Genomic DNA, 18,106 nt, shown 5'->3' on the forward strand with positions numbered 1-18,106 from the left:
TCCTCTCTTCAAAAACTATACACTCCTCCTTTATACTGGGTTTTGTATTTGTATCCTACCATCTAGACCAGTCCCGAAGGCACAGGAAGTATTAACACACCAGCAGAATACACAGGAGTTCCAGCTTGGAGCTAACCAATCCCCCTCCCAAAGATTAGTTTCTGAATTGGCACCATATGGTTACAGAAGCAGATGTACAAATCCAAGAGCCAGGCCACAGAGGCAGAACGGTTCGAGACTGGGTCCCGCTGAGGAAAAGCAGCTGCTGTTTACTCTTTGCCGGGCACCACCACAGCCACGGACTGCTCCGTCTCAGCGGTCAACCAAAGCACAGGGCTCCACACACACAAAGCCAGAGTGACCTGTCTCAGGAAGAGCAGCAGAGAATGGTCAAATGGCTTTAGAGTGAGTTCTCTTGCGGGGGAGACAAGAGAACACACTGTGGAACACAGGCCATGGAAACGGGGAAAGAGAAAAATCAAACAGATTTGTCTAAGAGTTACTTACCTCTGAGGACCCTGTTTTATCCCCTTCTCAAGTTTGAATTTAAATTCTGACTGCACACAAAGGCCCGGCCTGTTCCTATCTTATCTCTAGCTCGCATCTACTCCTGATAATTATCTCAACTTTCTCAAATGCTGAGTAAAAGCTAAAAAGGTAAATCACCACAGGACATTGTGATTAAGGACCAAACTTTAATATTTCAAGGACATCTAAGATGAGTTACTGGTGGGGTTACAGAAGCTTCCATTCATGCCACCACAGCAAGAATCAAGAATTCTGAAAGTTGAAGCAACTACCTCTTTGGATACATAACAATATATTAAAGCATGTCAGAAAGTGCAAAAAAGGAGGCATTCAGCAGAGCAAAAACAAGCAACAGGCTGATTGTCCTAACAGGAAGGTCCTAACAGAAGCTCTTTCTGGAGCTCAGTCCCAGGAATTAAAGCTGCCTCAGCCAGAGAGAGGTCCAAACATGGGTTCTGATGGATTCTTATTACAACTAGTCAAAGGCAAGCTAAAAAAAACCCGAGGTTCACATTTCCCCATGACTGTTGTTGGCTCTTGCAACAAAGAGAACGTTTGGTTACTTCTCACATGTAGGCTGAGCAAGAACCCTGTGGCAGGACTTAGCCAGTGATTCTGACCCCAGGCTGACATCTCTGGGCCCGAGCTCTGAGCTCCTCTGGCAGGACGGCCTGGAACTGCTCCTGCACCAGCATCTCCACAATCTGCTCCTTTGTGTGAATATCGGGTCTCAGCCACTGTCCAGCAAGCTCCTGGAGATGTCTGAGGACATCCCTGGGACCAGCTGCATCCTCATAGCGGAATTTCCGGAACCTCTGCCTGGAGGCTGCTGCGTTAGGAGGATTCCTTCGTGGCATGGTCTCAAGGTCTTCAAGAGAGTCTTCATCGAGGCTCTCTGGTGGAAGCCCAGAAGGCTCTCGTGGAACCTGGACCTGGGGAGCCGATATTAGGACAACTTCTGGCTCCTCAGCCATCATCTCATTTGACGGTGACCTCATTTTATCATTCTGGACTTCTCTATTTCTTTGTGTTTCTAGGTACCCTTCAGTCTCCATTCTGGAACTCTGGAAAAGGAGGTCGCAGACTCCTAAACACAGAGAAAAGACAGGCTCAGCAAAAACAGACCAGAGACTGTTAAAACCACCTTGATCTCATGGCTCTGATCCAGACCCAAGTTCCATCAACTTTCCAATCTTAACAGGGTTTCTTAATAAAGCTACTAGAAATTCTATTTTTGTTTCCTCTGGATCAATTGACACAATTGAGAAAAATGGGTCAGCGGTTTACCAAAATGAAGAATGTAGATTCTCAAAGTAGAAAGAATGAAGAACGCTGGCCTCGCTAACCAGATAATCTTCTAGAGAATCTTTCATCCATCTTCGCTGCATTACAAAGTATTTTACGTTATGTTAAAACAAAAAACTGTATGCACATGATGGGAAATCTTTTAAAATCACAGGTGTTTGCTTCCTCCAATGTCTTTTATGGAGTTGTGTATGTCCAAAAGCAAGTTATGAGGAAGTACTAAAATGTAAGAGATAAAGGTCTGTTCATTGAAATCTACTCTGTCTTTTCTAACCCCATCTCTTTCATGATGAAAGAATAACAAGTGTTATAAAGTACTTTAGGGGGCACCCCTGGGTGGCTCAGTCAGTTAAGCATCTGCCTTGGGCTCAGGTCATGATCTCAGGGTCCTGGGATCGAGCCCCATGTCAGGCTCCCTGCTCAGTGGGGAGCCTGCTTCTCCCTCTTCCCCTCCCCCCCCTCGTGCTCCTGCTGCCTTGCTCACTCAAATAAATAAAATCTTTAAAAATAATTAAAATAAAAAGTACTTTAGGAGCTCCCATCAGGGTTAAACCTAAACCCCCTCTTCACAAAAAAGAAAGAAAAGAATAGAAAAGCCTCTGTTAAGATCAAGATCCTAAGTTCCTCTAATCAGTCTAATCAGGGCCGCCTGGGTGGCTCAGTTGGTTGAGGTCTGACTCTTGATTTCAGCTGCAGGTCATGAGCTCCATGCTCAGCAGGGAGTCTGCTGGAGCACCCCTCCCCTTGCTCACAGATATGTGCTAGCGCGCGTGCTCTCTCTCCCTCTCCCAAATAAATAAAATCTCTAAGTTCCTCTAATCAGTATATGGAAAACTGAACTAGTCAGAATCCTAGTAGCATACACGTCCAACTCTGGATGCTTGTCAGCTCTAGGATTAGCAAACCAGCTGTAGTGAGGGAGGGGAGGAGGGGCACACTAAATACCTGCAAAATGCCAGGAAAAAAAGGCTTTGCTTCATTTGGGTTAGGGCCCCAGTCCAAGAGAAAGGTTACGTATAGGAAAACTACAATCTATGTTATTAAAAAAGAGACAGAGAGACTTCAAGTGACAGTATAGAAATGACTAAATTAATTTCCACATCAGGGTATGTCCAATCAAAGAGTACAACCCCGCGGCGCCTGGGTGGCTCAGTTGGTTAAGCGACTGCCTTCGGCTCAGGTCATGATCCTGGAGTCCCAGGATCGAGTCCCCAATCGGGCTCCCTGCTCAGCGGGGGGTCTGCTTCTCCCTCTGATCCTCTTCCCTCTCATGCTCTCTCTCAAATAAATAAATAAAATCTTAAAAAAAAAAAAAAAAAAGAGTACAACCCCTATGATGTGGTCAGTTTTCAAAGACCATCTCTTTTTTTCATCAACAAACCCCCTCCCCCAAGAACTAAATTCCTCCCTAGTCCATAAAGCAGGAGTGTTGACATTTAAAATCCCTCCCACCGCAGAGATTGTCTCAAATCTGTTTCCTGGGTAACAACTGACAGAGGCCAACAATCACCAACACTGACCAGCTACCTTGAATTAACTAGTTCTCAGCTCCTAGTCACCTCTTCTTCAATGTTTCATGACCCATTTTCTAGGAATCTTGAATTGATTCCAGACCCTGCAATTTGGATATTCTTGGAATACACTTATTCTTCTCATATTATCTGGGTTTTTGCTCCATCAACAGCATGTACTCTTCCCCAAAAGTAAGCTGTCACTAACCTAGAGTGATGAAGCCCAAAGCAAAATATCCCCTAACTCAGGGGTGCCTTGGAGAAAAAAAAAAAAAATTTAGTCAAGGAAAGGCTGGATGAAACATTGAGAAAGCAAAATCCTGGGAACAACCTAAGTGACCATCAACAGGGAAGTAATTAAAGTATTGTCAGCCATTCAGCGGAATAAGTGCAGCCTTATGAAGCATGAACTCAGCCTGTGAGTGCTGATACAGACAGACGTCCATAATACATCACCACCTGACTAAGGGGCAGATCACTATGTATAGTATGATCCCACCTGGGGAAATTAAAATACATACACAAGCATATATGACCAGATCTATCCACAAACACTACCTTCAACTGTATTTACTTTTGAGGGGCAGGGACAGAAGAAACATTTTTCATTCCATCTTTCTATATTGCTTTTTTTTTTTTAAGATTTTATTTATTTATTTGACAGAGAGAGACAAGTGAGAGAGGGAACACAAGCAGGGGGAGTGGGAGAGAGAGAAGCAGGCTTCCCGCTGAGCAGGGAGCCCGATGCGGGGCTCGATCCCAGGACCCTGGGATCATGACCTGAGCCGAAGGCAGACGCTTAACAACTGAGCCACCCAGGCGCCCTTGCTTTCTTTTTAACTACAACTATGTATTACTTTCCTAATTCAAGAGGAAGCAAACATTCTCCTCCTGCCCAAAACCTTTCTGAGTGAAAAACCCCTAACACACTTAGGAAAACACCCTTTTATTAATTCTTCTAGCTCCCAGCCCCAGTGGTCTTTACAACCCCGACTTCTAATAGTCTCAACTGTCAAGAGGCCAGTTCTCAAGGCTGGATCTGAAAGATGGACCAACTCCACGATTTGCCCAGTTTATAAATCCTAACAGTTTTAGAAGACCAGTGACCAGACACAATGCTTACCCTCATCCGTTAATAATGCCGACTTACTGAGCACTTACTTCCTAGCTGACATTGTGCTGCGCGTTTTAGACTCTTCTATGTGATCCTCTCAGCCCACTCTAGTTAAACTCTCAATACGACTCTCTACTGCCCCAGCTGTCTATTAACAACAGCAACAGCCAATGCTATTTGTTGAGTTGTACACGCCAGACACTCCGCGGAAGCTTTCCCTCACCCAATCCTCCCGATAACCCAGTAGGACAGTTACTGTCATTTCCATTCACAAACAAACTGAGGCTTGACGAAAGGGGATTTGCCCAAGGTCACAACACCAGGAGGTGGTGGGAGCACCCAGCTGAGTAGAAAATTCCCGGCGTCTAGGCGGGGAGCTGAGCCGGGCTCCTCCCACCACATGGGCGCGGCTCGGAGGGCCTAAGTCGGACCGGAAAAAGGCTTCTGAGGCTCCAGGCCAGGACCTCCTCCTCCCGGGGTGAAGCGAGATCCAAGGCCACGCCAGCCCGAGCGGCCCGCAGAGTCCCCAAGCAGGGCTTCTCCACTACGAGGGCGCCCGCCACCGCCACCGCGGCCCCCCGCTCCCTACAGACCGTGCGCCGGGAAAAGAGAAGCGGTTGGAAGGGATGGAGGGAAGGAGGGAAGGGGTGTTCACCTGCGCAGGTGCCACCTCGGAGGGTGGAGGGAACGGGGCGGGGGCGCCTCGCGAGCCGACTCGAAGCCTCAAACTGAGTCCGACAAAAGGAAACCAACTACCCGGCGCAGAGCTTTGTAGCCCGCCGCCGGAACCGGAAGTGGCGCGCCCGCCCGGAAGTTGGAAGTGAAGGGGAACAGGGTAGAGGGGCGGGGCCGCTCTAGGCCTCGGCGGTTCTCCGCAGCTCCGTGGTTTTAACCCGTGGTGGGCTTTGGGCCTTCCTCAGCCCTCCGTTCTTTCTACAGTGCGGAGCTCTTGGTACCGCCTAGGTAGCTTCTCCGCTTCGGGGAAGTTCGCTGATTTTTTAAGCCGCAGTTTGCCCAGCTGCGAAGTGGAAAGAGGTCGAAGCGGGAATTGAGACACTCCGGGAGTCCGCCCGCAGCTGACTCAGCGCCCCACCCTGAGGTTACACCCTTGAGCCTTTGCACCACCCAGAGGAGAGAAACCAGAATAGAGGGCTGGGTGGCTGCTGTTAGGAAACAGTGGTCCTGTGTGGCGCCCCGTGGAATCACTCCACGGGAGGCAGTGGGCACGGTCTATTTAAAGTACCCCTTCCTCGGTGTAGCCAGACGGAAGTGGGCATGTGTCCGCGTGGGTTTGCTTGTCTGTCTGTCCTGTGTATGGAAGACTCAATCTTAGCCCTGTGTGCTTTTCCCCAAGACTTTCCGATTGCTGATGGTTAAGAACTGAAGATTTGAAGTCACGCTTTGCTCGTTTGAGGCTGGGTTTAGCCTGGATTTGAGTCGGGAGCACACATGTTAAAATAGCACAGTCTGTGAGAGGAAGTGCAAAGATGCTAACCGAGGCAGCCCTTCCATGTCCTTGCTCATAACCCTGCAGGGGAAGGGACTTGGCCTAGGGAAAGGCGCTCAGGTGGCCCAGCTATCTCTCCACCCATTTGCCCTATCCAAATGGGACAGGCTAAGGAATTAAGAGGGGCACTTCCAAAGACCCCTGCTGGGTTGTCCCAACCTCCCTACCCTCCACCCTAACCTCCCACACCCCCCATTCCACCCCACCTCACCCCCAGCCAATGTCCCTGGGGAAGAGAAGATGAGCCTTTTGTCTACACTGCCACTGCAGGTCAGTAAACCTCTGGATTGGCAGATACTCCACCTGATGGTTGGATAACCAGAGCTCCTTGCGGTGCCCTTAGTCCTACCTCCCCTAGGGACTGTGGTCCTTCTCGCGCTCACTCCTGCAGGGCAGTTTCCACCTTTCACCTCCTCTCAGCCTTGGTTTCCCCATCTGTAAAGTGAGAGGGTTGGACTACATTAAGGACTTCTAGTTGCCTTCCTCCCACCCCCATCCAATTCTTAGGTTCCTTAGGAATGCTTCAGAAAACTGCTGGGGTGGGATGGGGTTGGGAGACGGGGCAGTGCTTTAGGTCCCAGAGCAGCTCCAAATTTAAAGGTTTATAAATTTATATGAAAAGTATTTATGTTGTGGCTCTAAGGTTACCATATCATTCAGGATAAAAATGTAAGCTTTGTGCTTTGCCCCACATTCCTCATCTTTCCCCACCCTCCTATTCACTCACTCTGCTCCAGGCACACTGGCCTTCTAGTTATTTTGCAAACCCAAGAAGCTCTTCTTCACCTCTTTGGTTATCTCTGCTTGTGGTGCCCTTTCCTGACATGTGTTCATCCAGGTTCCAGTTCAGATGTAGCCTCTCTCGAGCAGCCTTTACTCTTGTCCCCCACCCCCTTCTAAAGGCATCCACGCAGTCCCTTTGTAGCCTGTTACTCTGTATTATTATCTGTTTATTTTCTATCTCACTCACTCAAAGCAGTGGCCACAGGGCCAAAGACCTTGACTATCCCATCACCATGTCTCTGGCAACTAAAACTGAGCATAGGCTGGATAAACATTTATCGAATGAATCAATGAGTGAATGAATGAACAGAGAAGGCTTGAATTTTATGATAATACCAACCTGGTAAAGACCATGAGGGACACGGGTGTAGTTTAACAAAGTTAGGATTATTAACTTGATGCAGCAAGCATCCAGAGAAAGCATGGGTGTCTCATGAAACAAAGGAAGAAACAGGGTTACTGTAGGATTTGAGGGAAGACTGGAATTTAGGTGAAATTGAAATGAAGCAGTGTTGATAGGCTCAAGGCAAACCTGGCCCTGTAGAAAGGGGTTAGCATCTAGCTTGAGATTAGAAGTAGGCTCATAGTCCTGTATCCTTGGATACCACAAAGTTAAGATAAATGTGGACTGTCATGTCCAGAAACCTTTTATTGGAAGCTCTGCATCTGGCTTGGTAATCCAAATCTGGCTCTGACCCACTGGACAAGAGTGGAATTTTTCATCTCGCTGACATGACCTCAAACAGTTTCTCAGAACTATGTCTTTGGTGTTCATTGACAAAAGAAGGTGTGACAGAGTCACCTTTGATAGGAATCGCTTGATGCCTCAATCATCTGGATGTAAGGGCCATCTAGAGCTCAAATCTTCCCATCCCAAAGTGACTCCAGCTCCTTAGGCCCCACATCACTCTGGGCCTTATTAGAACACCGAGTCAAGCCTCCATCCCTGCTTGGGTGTACCTATCAGATTCCCAGCCAGACTCTGGGCTCATCAAGGGCCTGGCGCAAGTTGGGGTCATTTTCCTCTGCCCATGCCTGCCACAGAATACCCATAGCTGCTCTTTATGTCCATCGATCTAACTGTTGATGGGTTTTCTGAATGTAAAGAAAAGGAAGTGGAAGGAGGCATACCAAGAAGATATCAATAGCTGTGTAAGAGACGAGGGAATGATGTGGGTGGTTGTTTAAAATCTCCCAAAGGGGAAGTTCGTAAAATGCAGCCAGTATGAATGTTATGAAAAAGGAATGGAGAATGGAATTGTTGACTCTTTTTATGATAAAAAAAAAAAGAATTATTGACATGTTAATGAGTTTTAAATGAGAACAAAATTATTGACACCTTGTGATTAAGGAGAAGGCAACACAGCACTGATCCTTTATATTGCGAAGGGAATTAAAGTGTTGATGGGGCTCCTGGGTGGTTCAGTCAGTTAAGCGTCTGCCTTTAGCTCAGGTCATGATCCCAGGGGCCTGGAATCGACTCCACATGGGGCTCCCTGCTCAGCGGGGAGTCTGCCTCTCTCCCCACTCATGCTTTCTCTCACTTTCCCTCTCTCAAATAAATAAATAAATAAAATCTTTAAAAAATTATTAAAAAAATAAAGTGTTGACATTGTGCTTTTTCAAAAGGTAGATTTTCTTCATGATTTAGAAAACAAAAAAAGTTGTTGGCATTCACACTCTAATGATTACTCAAAAAATTAAATTATTGGGGTGCCTGGGTGGCTTAGTGGGTTAAGCGTCTGCCTTCGGCTCAGGTCATGGTCCCAGTGTCCTGGGATCGAGCCCCATGTGCGTAGTAGGGAGTCTGCTTCTCCCTGTCCCTCTGCCCCTCCCCCTGCTTGTGCTCTCTCTCTCTCTCTCTCAAATAAATAAAATCTTTTAAAAAAATTAAATTATTGACTATATGGTTTTTAAAAGATTTGAATCGTCAAGACTTGGAGATTAAAAAAAGAACACTGAATTACTGATCAAATTGTTGACACTTTTAAGCAAGATTTCCTAACTCCCTGTCGCCCACCTGTGAGGAGGGTGTCCGCAGTTAGCCTCCCTCTGAGGCTGGGTGGAGGGCCCCTGAGGGTCTACCACCCAGCCACAAGGTTGAATTTTACAGGTCTGACTGCCCTTTATCCTAACACTATTTCAGGAAACTGTCCAAGGGTCCTTCCCTGACCCATTGGGAAGAAGTAGTGGCCTGCTGTGGTCTGAGAACACCTGTTACATGTCACCTGGCACTATCTGTCTGACTCAACACGAATGATGATCATATGCTGTTTCCAGAAGTTCTCTCATCCTCCCCCCACACCCTTGTGATGCAGAGGTGTCTGCTCTGCTTGACTCAGTTCCTCCCTTGTCCTCACTCAGGCCTTGCCAGACCAGTTCTTGGGCTTTTGTAGGAGCTGGAGTAGGGGGTATGGGCTGGAGGAGAGTTTCCGTGGTGGAGGGTTGAGAGTCCAGGAGTGGTTATGGAGAAAAGTGGGGAGGCAGTTGTAATGCGTGGGGACGGTAGTTGGGAAAAGAAAAAAAGAAGAAGGAATATTTTACTAAGTATTGTTGCTATAATCACTTTGGAGAGCAACTTGGCAATTGGTGAGGTTGAAAATGAGCACACCCTCCCACCTGATAATTCCATTTCTTGGAATATATCCTAGAGAAACTCTCACACATTTGTACCTGGAGATATGTCCAAGGACATTCGCTGAAGCGCTATTTGTAATCATAAAAAATTGGCCCTGCTGTGAATGTCCATCCAGAGGGGGGAAAGGATAAGTAAATAGTGTTGTGCAATAGGATACTCTTCAAAACTAGCAGCAATGAGCTAGAGATACATAAAGCAGCATGGAGAGACCTCAAGAGACAATGTTGGGTGAAAGAACCAGGTTGCGGAATAATACGTACAACATGAAGCCATGAGTGTACTTTTTTTTTTTAAGATTTTATTTATTTATTTGAGAGAGAGCACGAGCAGGGGGAAAAGCAGAGGGAGAGGGAGAAGCAGACACCCTGCTGAGCAGGGAGCCCAACGTGGGGCTCGATCCCAGGACCTTGAGATCATGACCTGAGCCGAAAGCAGATGCTTAACCCACTGGGTCACCCAGGCACCCCACCGTGCGTGTACTTTTAAAAACCAAAACAATGTAATACATTGTTTATGGATATTATATATGTGATTAAAAAAATATATAACAGCATGGAGTGGAAGGATAAATGCCCAATTCATTTAATTAGTAAGGATAAGTTAGGTCAATGCTACTGTAACAAACACCCCAAATCTTAGTGGCCTGTAACAACAGAGTTCATTTCTTTCTTGGGCTACATGTCCATCAGGGGGCACCAGAGGCTCTGCTCCACATCTCCTCCCTCTGGGACCGGGCTGACCTGTAGCCACCCGTTGCCATGGCACAGGGAAAGAGAGCTCTGCAAACGGTCCCACCTCTCAAATCTTCACCTTGGCCAGAGAGAGCCACATGGCCAAACCCTTCACCGGGGCAGGCAAAAATGATCCTGCTATGTGCCCCAAAGGAAAACGAGTATTACTGGGTGAACAACCCCACAGCCAAGATGATGTCCTCTGAGTACAAAGGAGCCTCCACCTTAGTAATATAGTTACTCTTTTAGAAAATATGAAGTAAAAAGGTGGACTTTGGGGGCGCCTGGGTGGCTCAGTTGGTTGGGCGACTGCCTTCGGCTCAGGTCATGATCCTGGAGTCCCAGGATCGAGTCCCGCATCGGGCTCCCTGCCCAGCAGGGAGTCTGCTTTTCCCTCTGACCCTCCCCCCCTCATGTGCTCTCTCTCTCTCTCTCAAATAAATAAATTAAATAAAATTTAAAAAATGTGGACTTTGTTAATGCTGGAGGGAGGCTACATGGGTGTCTCCTATGTTATTCCCCATGCTGTATCTTTTAAACGTTTTTAAACTAAAAGTACAATTTTTAAGAGGAGGGGCAATGGGACAAGAGTAATATTAAAAATGATAAACATGGGGCACCTGGGTGGCTCAGTCAGTTGAGCGTCTGCCTTCCGCTCAGGTCATGATCCCGGGGTCCTGGGATCGAGTCCTGCATCGGGCTCCCTGCTGAGCAGGGAACCCGCTTCTCCCTCTGCCTGCCACTCCCCCTGCTTGTGCTCTCTCTCTCTGTCTCTGTTTCTGTCAAATAAATAAATAAAATCTTTAAAAAAATTATAAACGTATATCCTTGCTGGGTTCCTGTTTGCTTTCATGGTACCCAGGAGGAACCCAAGTAAAGGAATTCAGTTGTTTTTATGTTGCTCTTGGCTGGAGGGCAGCAATCTTTTGGACCTCAACAACAACTCAGTGGGCTCCGACCCTGTTTGTGACATTGTGTGTGCTTCTGAGTGTGTGTCTGCTCCTGGCCGCAGCAGGGGCTCCCAGCGTTGTTCTCCTCACATCTGTACTCCCAGCTCTGAACTTGCCACAAAGAAGGTACCTCATAAATGTTTAATGAATGATATGCTCATTTCTATCTGAATAATGAGCTGTTTCAGGGCAGGAACCATGTTGCCCCCCCCCCCCCGAGCCCGCCTCAGGAACAAGGAACGGATGCTTGTTGAATGAATGAATGAACGAATGACCACAGCCTTCCTTCCCTAGCCCATCAATGGAAGCAGAAAACACGTGGCCCTTGCCACTCCACCATGAGCCTCCCGAGGGGCTGGCAAGGTCCGTGTGTCTGCAGACTCTACCATGCTTTCATGCCTGCACTGAAAAGCCAAAGGTTGTGTGTGGCTATAGGATGACCAACTTCTTGGGACTCTCCTACTTTCACCACTGCAAGTTCTGTGTCCTGGGCACTCCCCCCAGTCCCAGGCACGTCCCAGGGGACTGTTGGTGACTTGATAGCAACTCCTCTCTTCTCTCAGGGCCTCATGTTTTTCTCATTCTCATGAGAGAGGGTTGAATCTGGTCTCGCCTCTTACATATCAGATCTCCAATTTTAGGAACAGCCTGGAAGGGAACAGGTGAGTCAAAGAAAGAGAGACTCATGGTGGGGTTTTCTGAGAGATCTTTATTTTTTACAAAGAATGTGGATCAGCTCTGCCACTGAGGCCTTGGTTCTAGTGGCTTGACATGACCTAGAAAAAGTGGAGAGACCCAGAATAGTCTGGTTAGGAGCAGATTCTGAAGCTATATGGAACTGAGTTCGATTTCCAGCCATGCCACTCATCAGCTGTGTGACCCTGAGAGGTGACTTGACCTCTCTGAGCCTCAGTTTCCTCGTCTGTGTAATGGGATGTAATCATAGTACTCATCTTATGCGGGCAGTTGATGAAACTATTAACTAAGATGTTTAACTAGTTTATAAATGGTGGCTATTACTGTTATCATGCACAATATTAACCCTCCCTGACCACTCATTCCCAGATAAGGTTAACTCTTTCACTGGGGCCTGAGCGTCCCAGTCATAGCTCTCCCCACATTTCATGATTATTGCTCGTTTAATCATCTCTTCCCCACAAGGCTGCCCTTTAACACATCGCTCTATCTTTCAGGACAGGAAAAGACCCGGACCAAAGAAGACATTTCCTAAACACTTGCTGAAATGAGGCAATTCAGCCATGGTTCAAAGCTCCATCCAGAAGCCATTGAAATTGTTGGGGACACACCACAGCAGAAAACACCCCCAAAGCCCTCTGAGGGCCCCTCTGCTCCTGACCTTTTGAGATCCTTTCAGCCCCTCCTCAGGATCTGCTGTTCTCACCCAGCCCAGCATGGGGGCCTCCTGCTCGCCCTCTCGCGCTCACCTCCTCGATCCAGTCATTGAAGGCCGAGACTCGTGTGAACACTGTGGGCTTCTTGACGGTGTTGCAGCCGAAGGCAGATACAAAGCTGGTCACACCGTGGACCTGCCAGGAGCCATCTTCTGTGGGGCAGTTGAGGGGTCCTCCAGAGTCACCCTAGAATGGTCAGATAGTGGTGGGGAGCTGAGCCACGTCTGAGACAGAAGGAATTGGTTCTCACCGTGGGGGTTTTGAGAACCCCCTGGGTGACTTGACCTCTCTAAGGCCCCAGTTGGCTTGTTTGGGATGGGGACTAAGATCTATCCTACAGGATCTTCTGAGAATGAAGTGAGATAATAAATATATGCTCTTAGCCCAGCACCTAGCAGAGAGGAAACAATCGATAAATGGTAGTTCCCGTTATTATTACTACAGCCAGTTATCCTATTATTAATCCTCCTCATTTCTAATGCAATGATAGTACTGTTCTATCATAACTTCAGGACCACAGAGTTGAAGGTGACTTGAGAGATCATGGTGTCAATATCCCTTGCTGGGCTTCAGGGGAAGCCTGAGGACCTGGTCAAGTGATTTGCTCCAGGTCAGGTCAGTGTGAGCTGGGACCAGAAGCCAGAGGCCAGGGTGGTGTGTCTAGACCACACTGACTCCCTCCAAGTCCTGCCTGGTCTGGAGACTGAATGGGGCAAGCAGGTAGGATTTCTCTTCCACCTCCTATAGGCAGATGGCGAGGTCCCCCGGGGCCCCGCACTCCGAGCTGACTCACGTTGCACCCAGAGACAAGATCCCCGCCGGCGCACACCATGCTCTTCCTCACGGCGCTGCCCCACCAGTCCAGCTTGGAGCAGTGCTCATAGTCTACCACGGGCAGCAGGGCCTGCTGCAGCTTGTCTGGGAGGGGCCCACCAGCTGTGGGAGACACGGTGCTCAGTGGGGTGGCATGGGGGTGCAGCCTTGGGCTGGGGCCTGCGAGTAGGGCTGGGAGCCTCAGAGTGGGGTCGGGGGTTGGGGAAGGCAACTCTTCTAGGCTGATGGGGACTCTCCTCCCACCAGAGGGTCTGCCTGCTCTGTCCACCATAACGTCCCCAGCACCTGGCACGCAAGAGACGCTACAAAATGCTCAACTGAACACACTGGTGTTTGGGTGGATGGGGGGAGAAGGTGCTCCTGGAGGAGGAATGGGAGGCCAGTGCAAGGACCCATCCTGGTTGTTCAACCCCCGCCCCCACCCCCAGGCCCTGTCTTCCTGCCCACAGTCCCTGGGGCCGGCAGGAAGGGTGAGCACGCACTGTAGAGGCGGCCCCAGCCGCTGATGTAGCAGGCTGCCCCGTTGGGCAGGATGTCCCCGGCAGGCGGGAGGCAGGCAAGCTGGACGGCATCTCCCAGCTGGGCGCTGCGTGAGAGCTTGATGAGGGCGATGTCATTGCTGGGGAGGAGGAAGGAGTCAGGAAGAGTCAGGGAAGCCTGGTTCTCCAGCCAGACCAAGCCCCACCTTCCAGCCTTAGCTGCAGAGAGTTCACCTCTGGGATGTCCTCCCTGCTCCTTTCCTTCTGAATCGCATGTGTTTTTAGGGCTGAGAACCTCCCCCACCCGCCTAGCACCCATGCTGACCCTTGGCCTTCCTAGCTGTCCTCAGCTCTTACACCAAGGTTTGCACACTTCAACTGTGTCAGGATCGTGGAGGTCTCGTTAAAACATAGGTTGCTGTGTCCCACCCCAGGGCTCAGGGGGCGTGAGGAGTCACATTTCTAACAGGGTCCCAGGTGATGCTGATGCTGCTGGCCTAAGGACCACACTTCGAGAACCCCTGCTGTCAGTCTTCATCTGCTTGCTTGTCACTCAAGTCATTGCACCTAGGTCCCCTTTCCTTTCCAAGTACCCCAGGAGTCCCATGAGGATGGGTCAAGGTCATGATCATCATGGCCCCTCTCTCCTGCCCTGCACTTTCAGGGGTTCTGCACCCTTCTTTGACCTTCACCAGAAAAAATGCTGAGCCGCCCAGACACATAATTTTACACATGCTTCAGGGCCTTAGGAAGCCCCGCTTTAGTGTTCTTACCCAGTGACCACCTCCCTGACCTTCAAACCACCCAGGAAACCCAGAAGGTCACCATGACACATGGCATAATTGAGGCCCCAGAAGGGCAGTGACTTGCCCAAGCCACACAGCAACTTACTGCTGGAGCCCGACTTTCAGTATGGTGCTCCTCCCTTCGCCCACAGTGCTGGGAACCCAGGATGCACTGGATAAAGTTTGATTGAATGGAAGAACCCTTGGATTTGGGAAAGGGGATGCCAGAGATGTCCCAGGTTCAAGTCAACTAGCCAAGTGGACTTGGGGGAGTTCCTGGCCCTCCCGGGGCCCTGATGTCCTTCCACAAGGAGAGAGGTTTGGTGTAGATGGTCCTTAAAGGCTTTCCTGGCTCTGACCCTCAGTGTGTAGGACCAGGGCCCAAGATGCTGGACCCAGCCCTACTGTTCCTGGGAGTTTCCTCAGAATCATCTTTAGGTCACGAGGGGACCAGTAACCTCTGGGTCCTAGACCTAAGCATTCACTCACCCACAGGCTACGCAGTTGGGGTTCCAGAGTGGATGCGCGAAGAGGTCCCCAGCATTGATGGGGATCACCTGTTCGGGGCCCTCCTCCTCAGCCCGGTTATACTCGCCCAGCACCACCTGGTAGGTCAAGGAGTTCCTGCGGGTGGAAGTTAGGTCAGTCTGGGCCTGACTGGCTAGCCTCCCTCCCCTCCCACAGCCACCCACTGACCCAGCCCTCCTGGTTCTCATGCGGAGACAGGGGCAAGCAAAAGAACTTACGAGATGCAGTGGCCTGCAGTCATGACCCAGTCGGGGGCGATAAGGCTGCCGCCACAGGTGTGGTGGAAGGCTCCATCTTTCTTGTACTGCAGGGAGACCTGGTGGCAAGGGAGGGAGGAGCCTAAGTGGTCTGGGCCCCCAGTAAGGGCTGATATTCATGGCTGTATAGGTTGTGCACTATACAACTCTAGAGGGCATCATTCACGCAGAATGGCATCCTCCAGAAATGTGCAGTGTTCCACCTACAGGACTACATCATCTATGGCCGCTGTCACACTACCATGCAGAGTTAAGTCATACAATAGAAACCATATGGTTGACAAAAGCTAAAATATTTAGTCTCTGGTCCTTTACAGAACAAGTTAGCTGACCCCTGCTGTAGACCAACGCCATCCAATAGAACTGTCTTTTTTTTTTTTTTCAAGAATTTATTCATTTATTTTTGCGAGAGAGACAGAGAGAGCATAAGCGGGGGGGGGGGGGCAGAGGGAGAAGCAGACTCCCCGCTGAGCAGGTAGCCTGATGCGGGACTTGATCCTAGGACCTTAGGATCATGAACTGAACTGAAGGCAGCCACTTAACTGACTGAGCCCCCCAGGCACCCCCCAACAGAACTTTCTGTGATGATGGAAAGGCTCTATATCTTGGCTGTCCAATATGGTAGCCGCTAGCCGTATGTGGCTATTGAGAATTTGAAATGTGGCTAGCATTGAGCAACTGAAGTTTAACATTATTTTATTTTAATTAATTTGGAGTTAAACAAACACATGTGGCTGGTGACTACTGTGTGGGTCTAGCCCCCTGTGCCCCACCGACCTCTATAAAAGCCTTCATTCCTTTAGTGCTCTCAGACCTTGTGGCCTTGTTGTATAACTCGAAGAGTCTAGAAATGTCTACCCCCAAATCTCCCTCCCTAAAACAGTGCCTGAAATTCCACTATTCGTGCACCAAATAAACATTGCCTTCTCCCCAGATTCCACTTCTGATTTGCCAACAGCCCAGGGAGGGTTATGGATTGGGTGGACAAGACTTCCATGTGAAGTTGACTGTCCAAGAGTCTCCTGGTCTTTGGAAGCTGAAGAGGATACTGGAAGCAAAGCAGTGGAGTCAAGACTGAATGCCTTGCAGTCAGAAGAGGGTGCAGAGCCCATGGTGAGAAATAGTGCCGCTCGTATTGCTCTTACCTGCCAAGGCCAGCTGTGGGGGACTGCGTCCTCACCATTGACAACGCGGGCGGAGGGCTGGTGGGAAGGTTGGCCACAGCCCGAGGCTGGAAGGGAGAGCAGAGACATCAATCAGCCAGAGAGTCCCCCCAAAACAAAGAAGAGGCCTGGGTCTCCGTTCTAGATGCACCACATGCTGGCATGACCCAGCGTAAGCTCTTTCCCCTCTCTGGACCTTTGTAGCCACATATGAGCAGTGAGCATTTGGACTAGACCAGGGGTTTCCAGAGTCCCAGGAGGCAAGGAATGGAGATGTGACCTCCTTCTGCAGCAGGACTGAAGGAGCTGCTCACAGTGCCTGGTGCCCAGCGAGCCCTTGAGAAGTGATAGCTAATTGTCATGAAAAGTGGTGGCTTTGGAATAAGACTGCCTGTGTTCAAAATACAGCTCTGCCCCTACTTCTAGCGTGGGCTACTTTACCTCTCTGAGGGTCAGTTTCTCCATCTGTAAAATGGGGATACTAATAATACTGATCACATGGGTCTGTTACAAGAAATAATTTAAGAAAAAATCCTTAGCATTCCGTGGCATATAGTACGCACTCTTACATTACAAGAGATAATATAAGAAAAGGATTACAAGAGATAATATGAGAAAAAATCCTTAGCATTCCCTGGCGTATAATAAGCACTCAATGAACATTATCTGTTACTATTACTATCAGTCAAGGGAGGCTGCTTGGAGGAGGTAGCCCTGAGCTGGATTATAATATGGCAGAGAGACTAGGAAAAGGCTATGGAGGCTAGCCTTTTCCACAGGATATGGAGTGGGGTAGGGGGAGGAAGAGGAGCATTGGAGGGTTAAGCAGAGGAACAGAAATTCCAACACAAGCACTCTAACCACAGAGCCCAAACTCTTCACAACTAGATTTTCTTTACTGCCCCCCAATGAGAAGTCCCACCACAGTGCTTTGGGTACTCCGGTCTTTCTCCTGAGCTGTTCCATTCATGGCTCCTCCTCCATTGTCCTGCCCCAGCACCAAGCTGAACCCCCACAATCATGCCCAGGTACAAGCTGAGATCTCCTCCTGTGGAGCCAGGTGTTGGGTTCATGAGACTCAGGGTGGGTGGTAGATTTCAAGGGTCCCTGATCCAGTGCAGCACAGGCTGGGGTCTTACCAAGGGCCACAAATAGGAGTGAACTGAGCAGCTGGAGCATCATGAGCCTTGAGACGATAGGAAAGACACACATAGCCTGCGGCTCTAATATAGGGCAGAAAGCAGATGGGGGGGCAGATTAGGCCCCATTCCCAGAACAGGTGGTGGAACGCCAGCTCTCTCATGGTCCAAGGCCATGGCCCCCACCTGCTGCCCATGGGGGAGTGACAGCCAACAGCAAGACCCGAGGTTCCCTCCAACCTGTGGCTACACAGGTGGCACTGAATGGCCAGCTGATAACAGGGGAGGCAGAAGGAAAGTTCTCATCAGAACAAGCCAACCTCTTCCAGGGGAGAACATGGGCTCTGGAACTGGTCAGACGTGGGTTCAAATCCTAGCTCTGCCACCTCCGGGCTCTTCATCCTTGGGCACATGGCCTAACTTCTATGGACCTCAGGTTTCT

General features: G+C 49.3%; 1 protein-coding gene and 1 long non-coding RNA gene across 3 annotated transcripts; both read right to left on the minus strand.

Annotated features, from left to right (window-relative positions):
* Window positions 1–684: 684 nt before the first annotated feature.
* LOC116640886 lies at window positions 685–5,252 on the minus strand. Its single transcript, XR_004301107.1, has 2 exons — window positions 5,114–5,252; window positions 685–1,615 (listed from the first exon to the last, which is right to left on the minus strand). It is a non-coding gene; the product is annotated as an uncharacterized LOC116640886 (long non-coding RNA).
* Window positions 5,253–11,756: 6,504 nt separating this feature from the next.
* Window positions 11,757–17,737, minus strand: CELA3B (chymotrypsin like elastase 3B). Of its 2 annotated transcripts, XM_032418138.1 has the most exons (8): window positions 17,665–17,737; window positions 16,508–16,593; window positions 15,324–15,421; window positions 15,067–15,201; window positions 13,796–13,932; window positions 13,273–13,415; window positions 12,513–12,665; window positions 11,757–11,843 (listed from the first exon to the last, which is right to left on the minus strand). In XM_032418138.1, exons 1-8 carry the CDS (start codon window positions 17,735–17,737, stop codon window positions 11,826–11,828), a joined length of 843 nt encoding a protein of 280 aa, XP_032274029.1. In that variant the 3' UTR covers window positions 11,757–11,825. The 2 variants fall into 2 exon arrangements, with proteins under 2 accessions (XP_032274029.1, XP_032274028.1); XM_032418137.1 differs by lacking the exon at window positions 11,757–11,843 and having other exon boundaries at window positions 12,417–12,665.
* Window positions 17,738–18,106: the final 369 nt, after the last annotated feature.

The sequence above is a fragment of the Phoca vitulina genome, unplaced genomic scaffold, assembly GCF_004348235.1.
Source record: "Phoca vitulina isolate PV1807 unplaced genomic scaffold, GSC_HSeal_1.0 scaffold2, whole genome shotgun sequence".
NCBI classification, from domain to species: domain Eukaryota; kingdom Metazoa; phylum Chordata; class Mammalia; order Carnivora; family Phocidae; genus Phoca; species Phoca vitulina.

Coding starts and splice junctions, on each gene's coding strand:
- CELA3B (XM_032418137.1), bottom strand. CDS start 17,737: ATGTGTGTCTTTCCTATCGTCTCAAGGCTCATGATGCTCCAGCTGCTC. Junction 16,594..17,664: donor ACTCCTATTTGTGGCCCTTG/GTAAGACCCCAG, acceptor TCTCCCTTCCAG/CCTCGGGCTGTGGCCAACCT. Junction 15,422..16,507: donor CCCACAGCTGGCCTTGGCAG/GTAAGAGCAATA, acceptor CCTTGCCACCAG/GTCTCCCTGCAGTACAAGAA.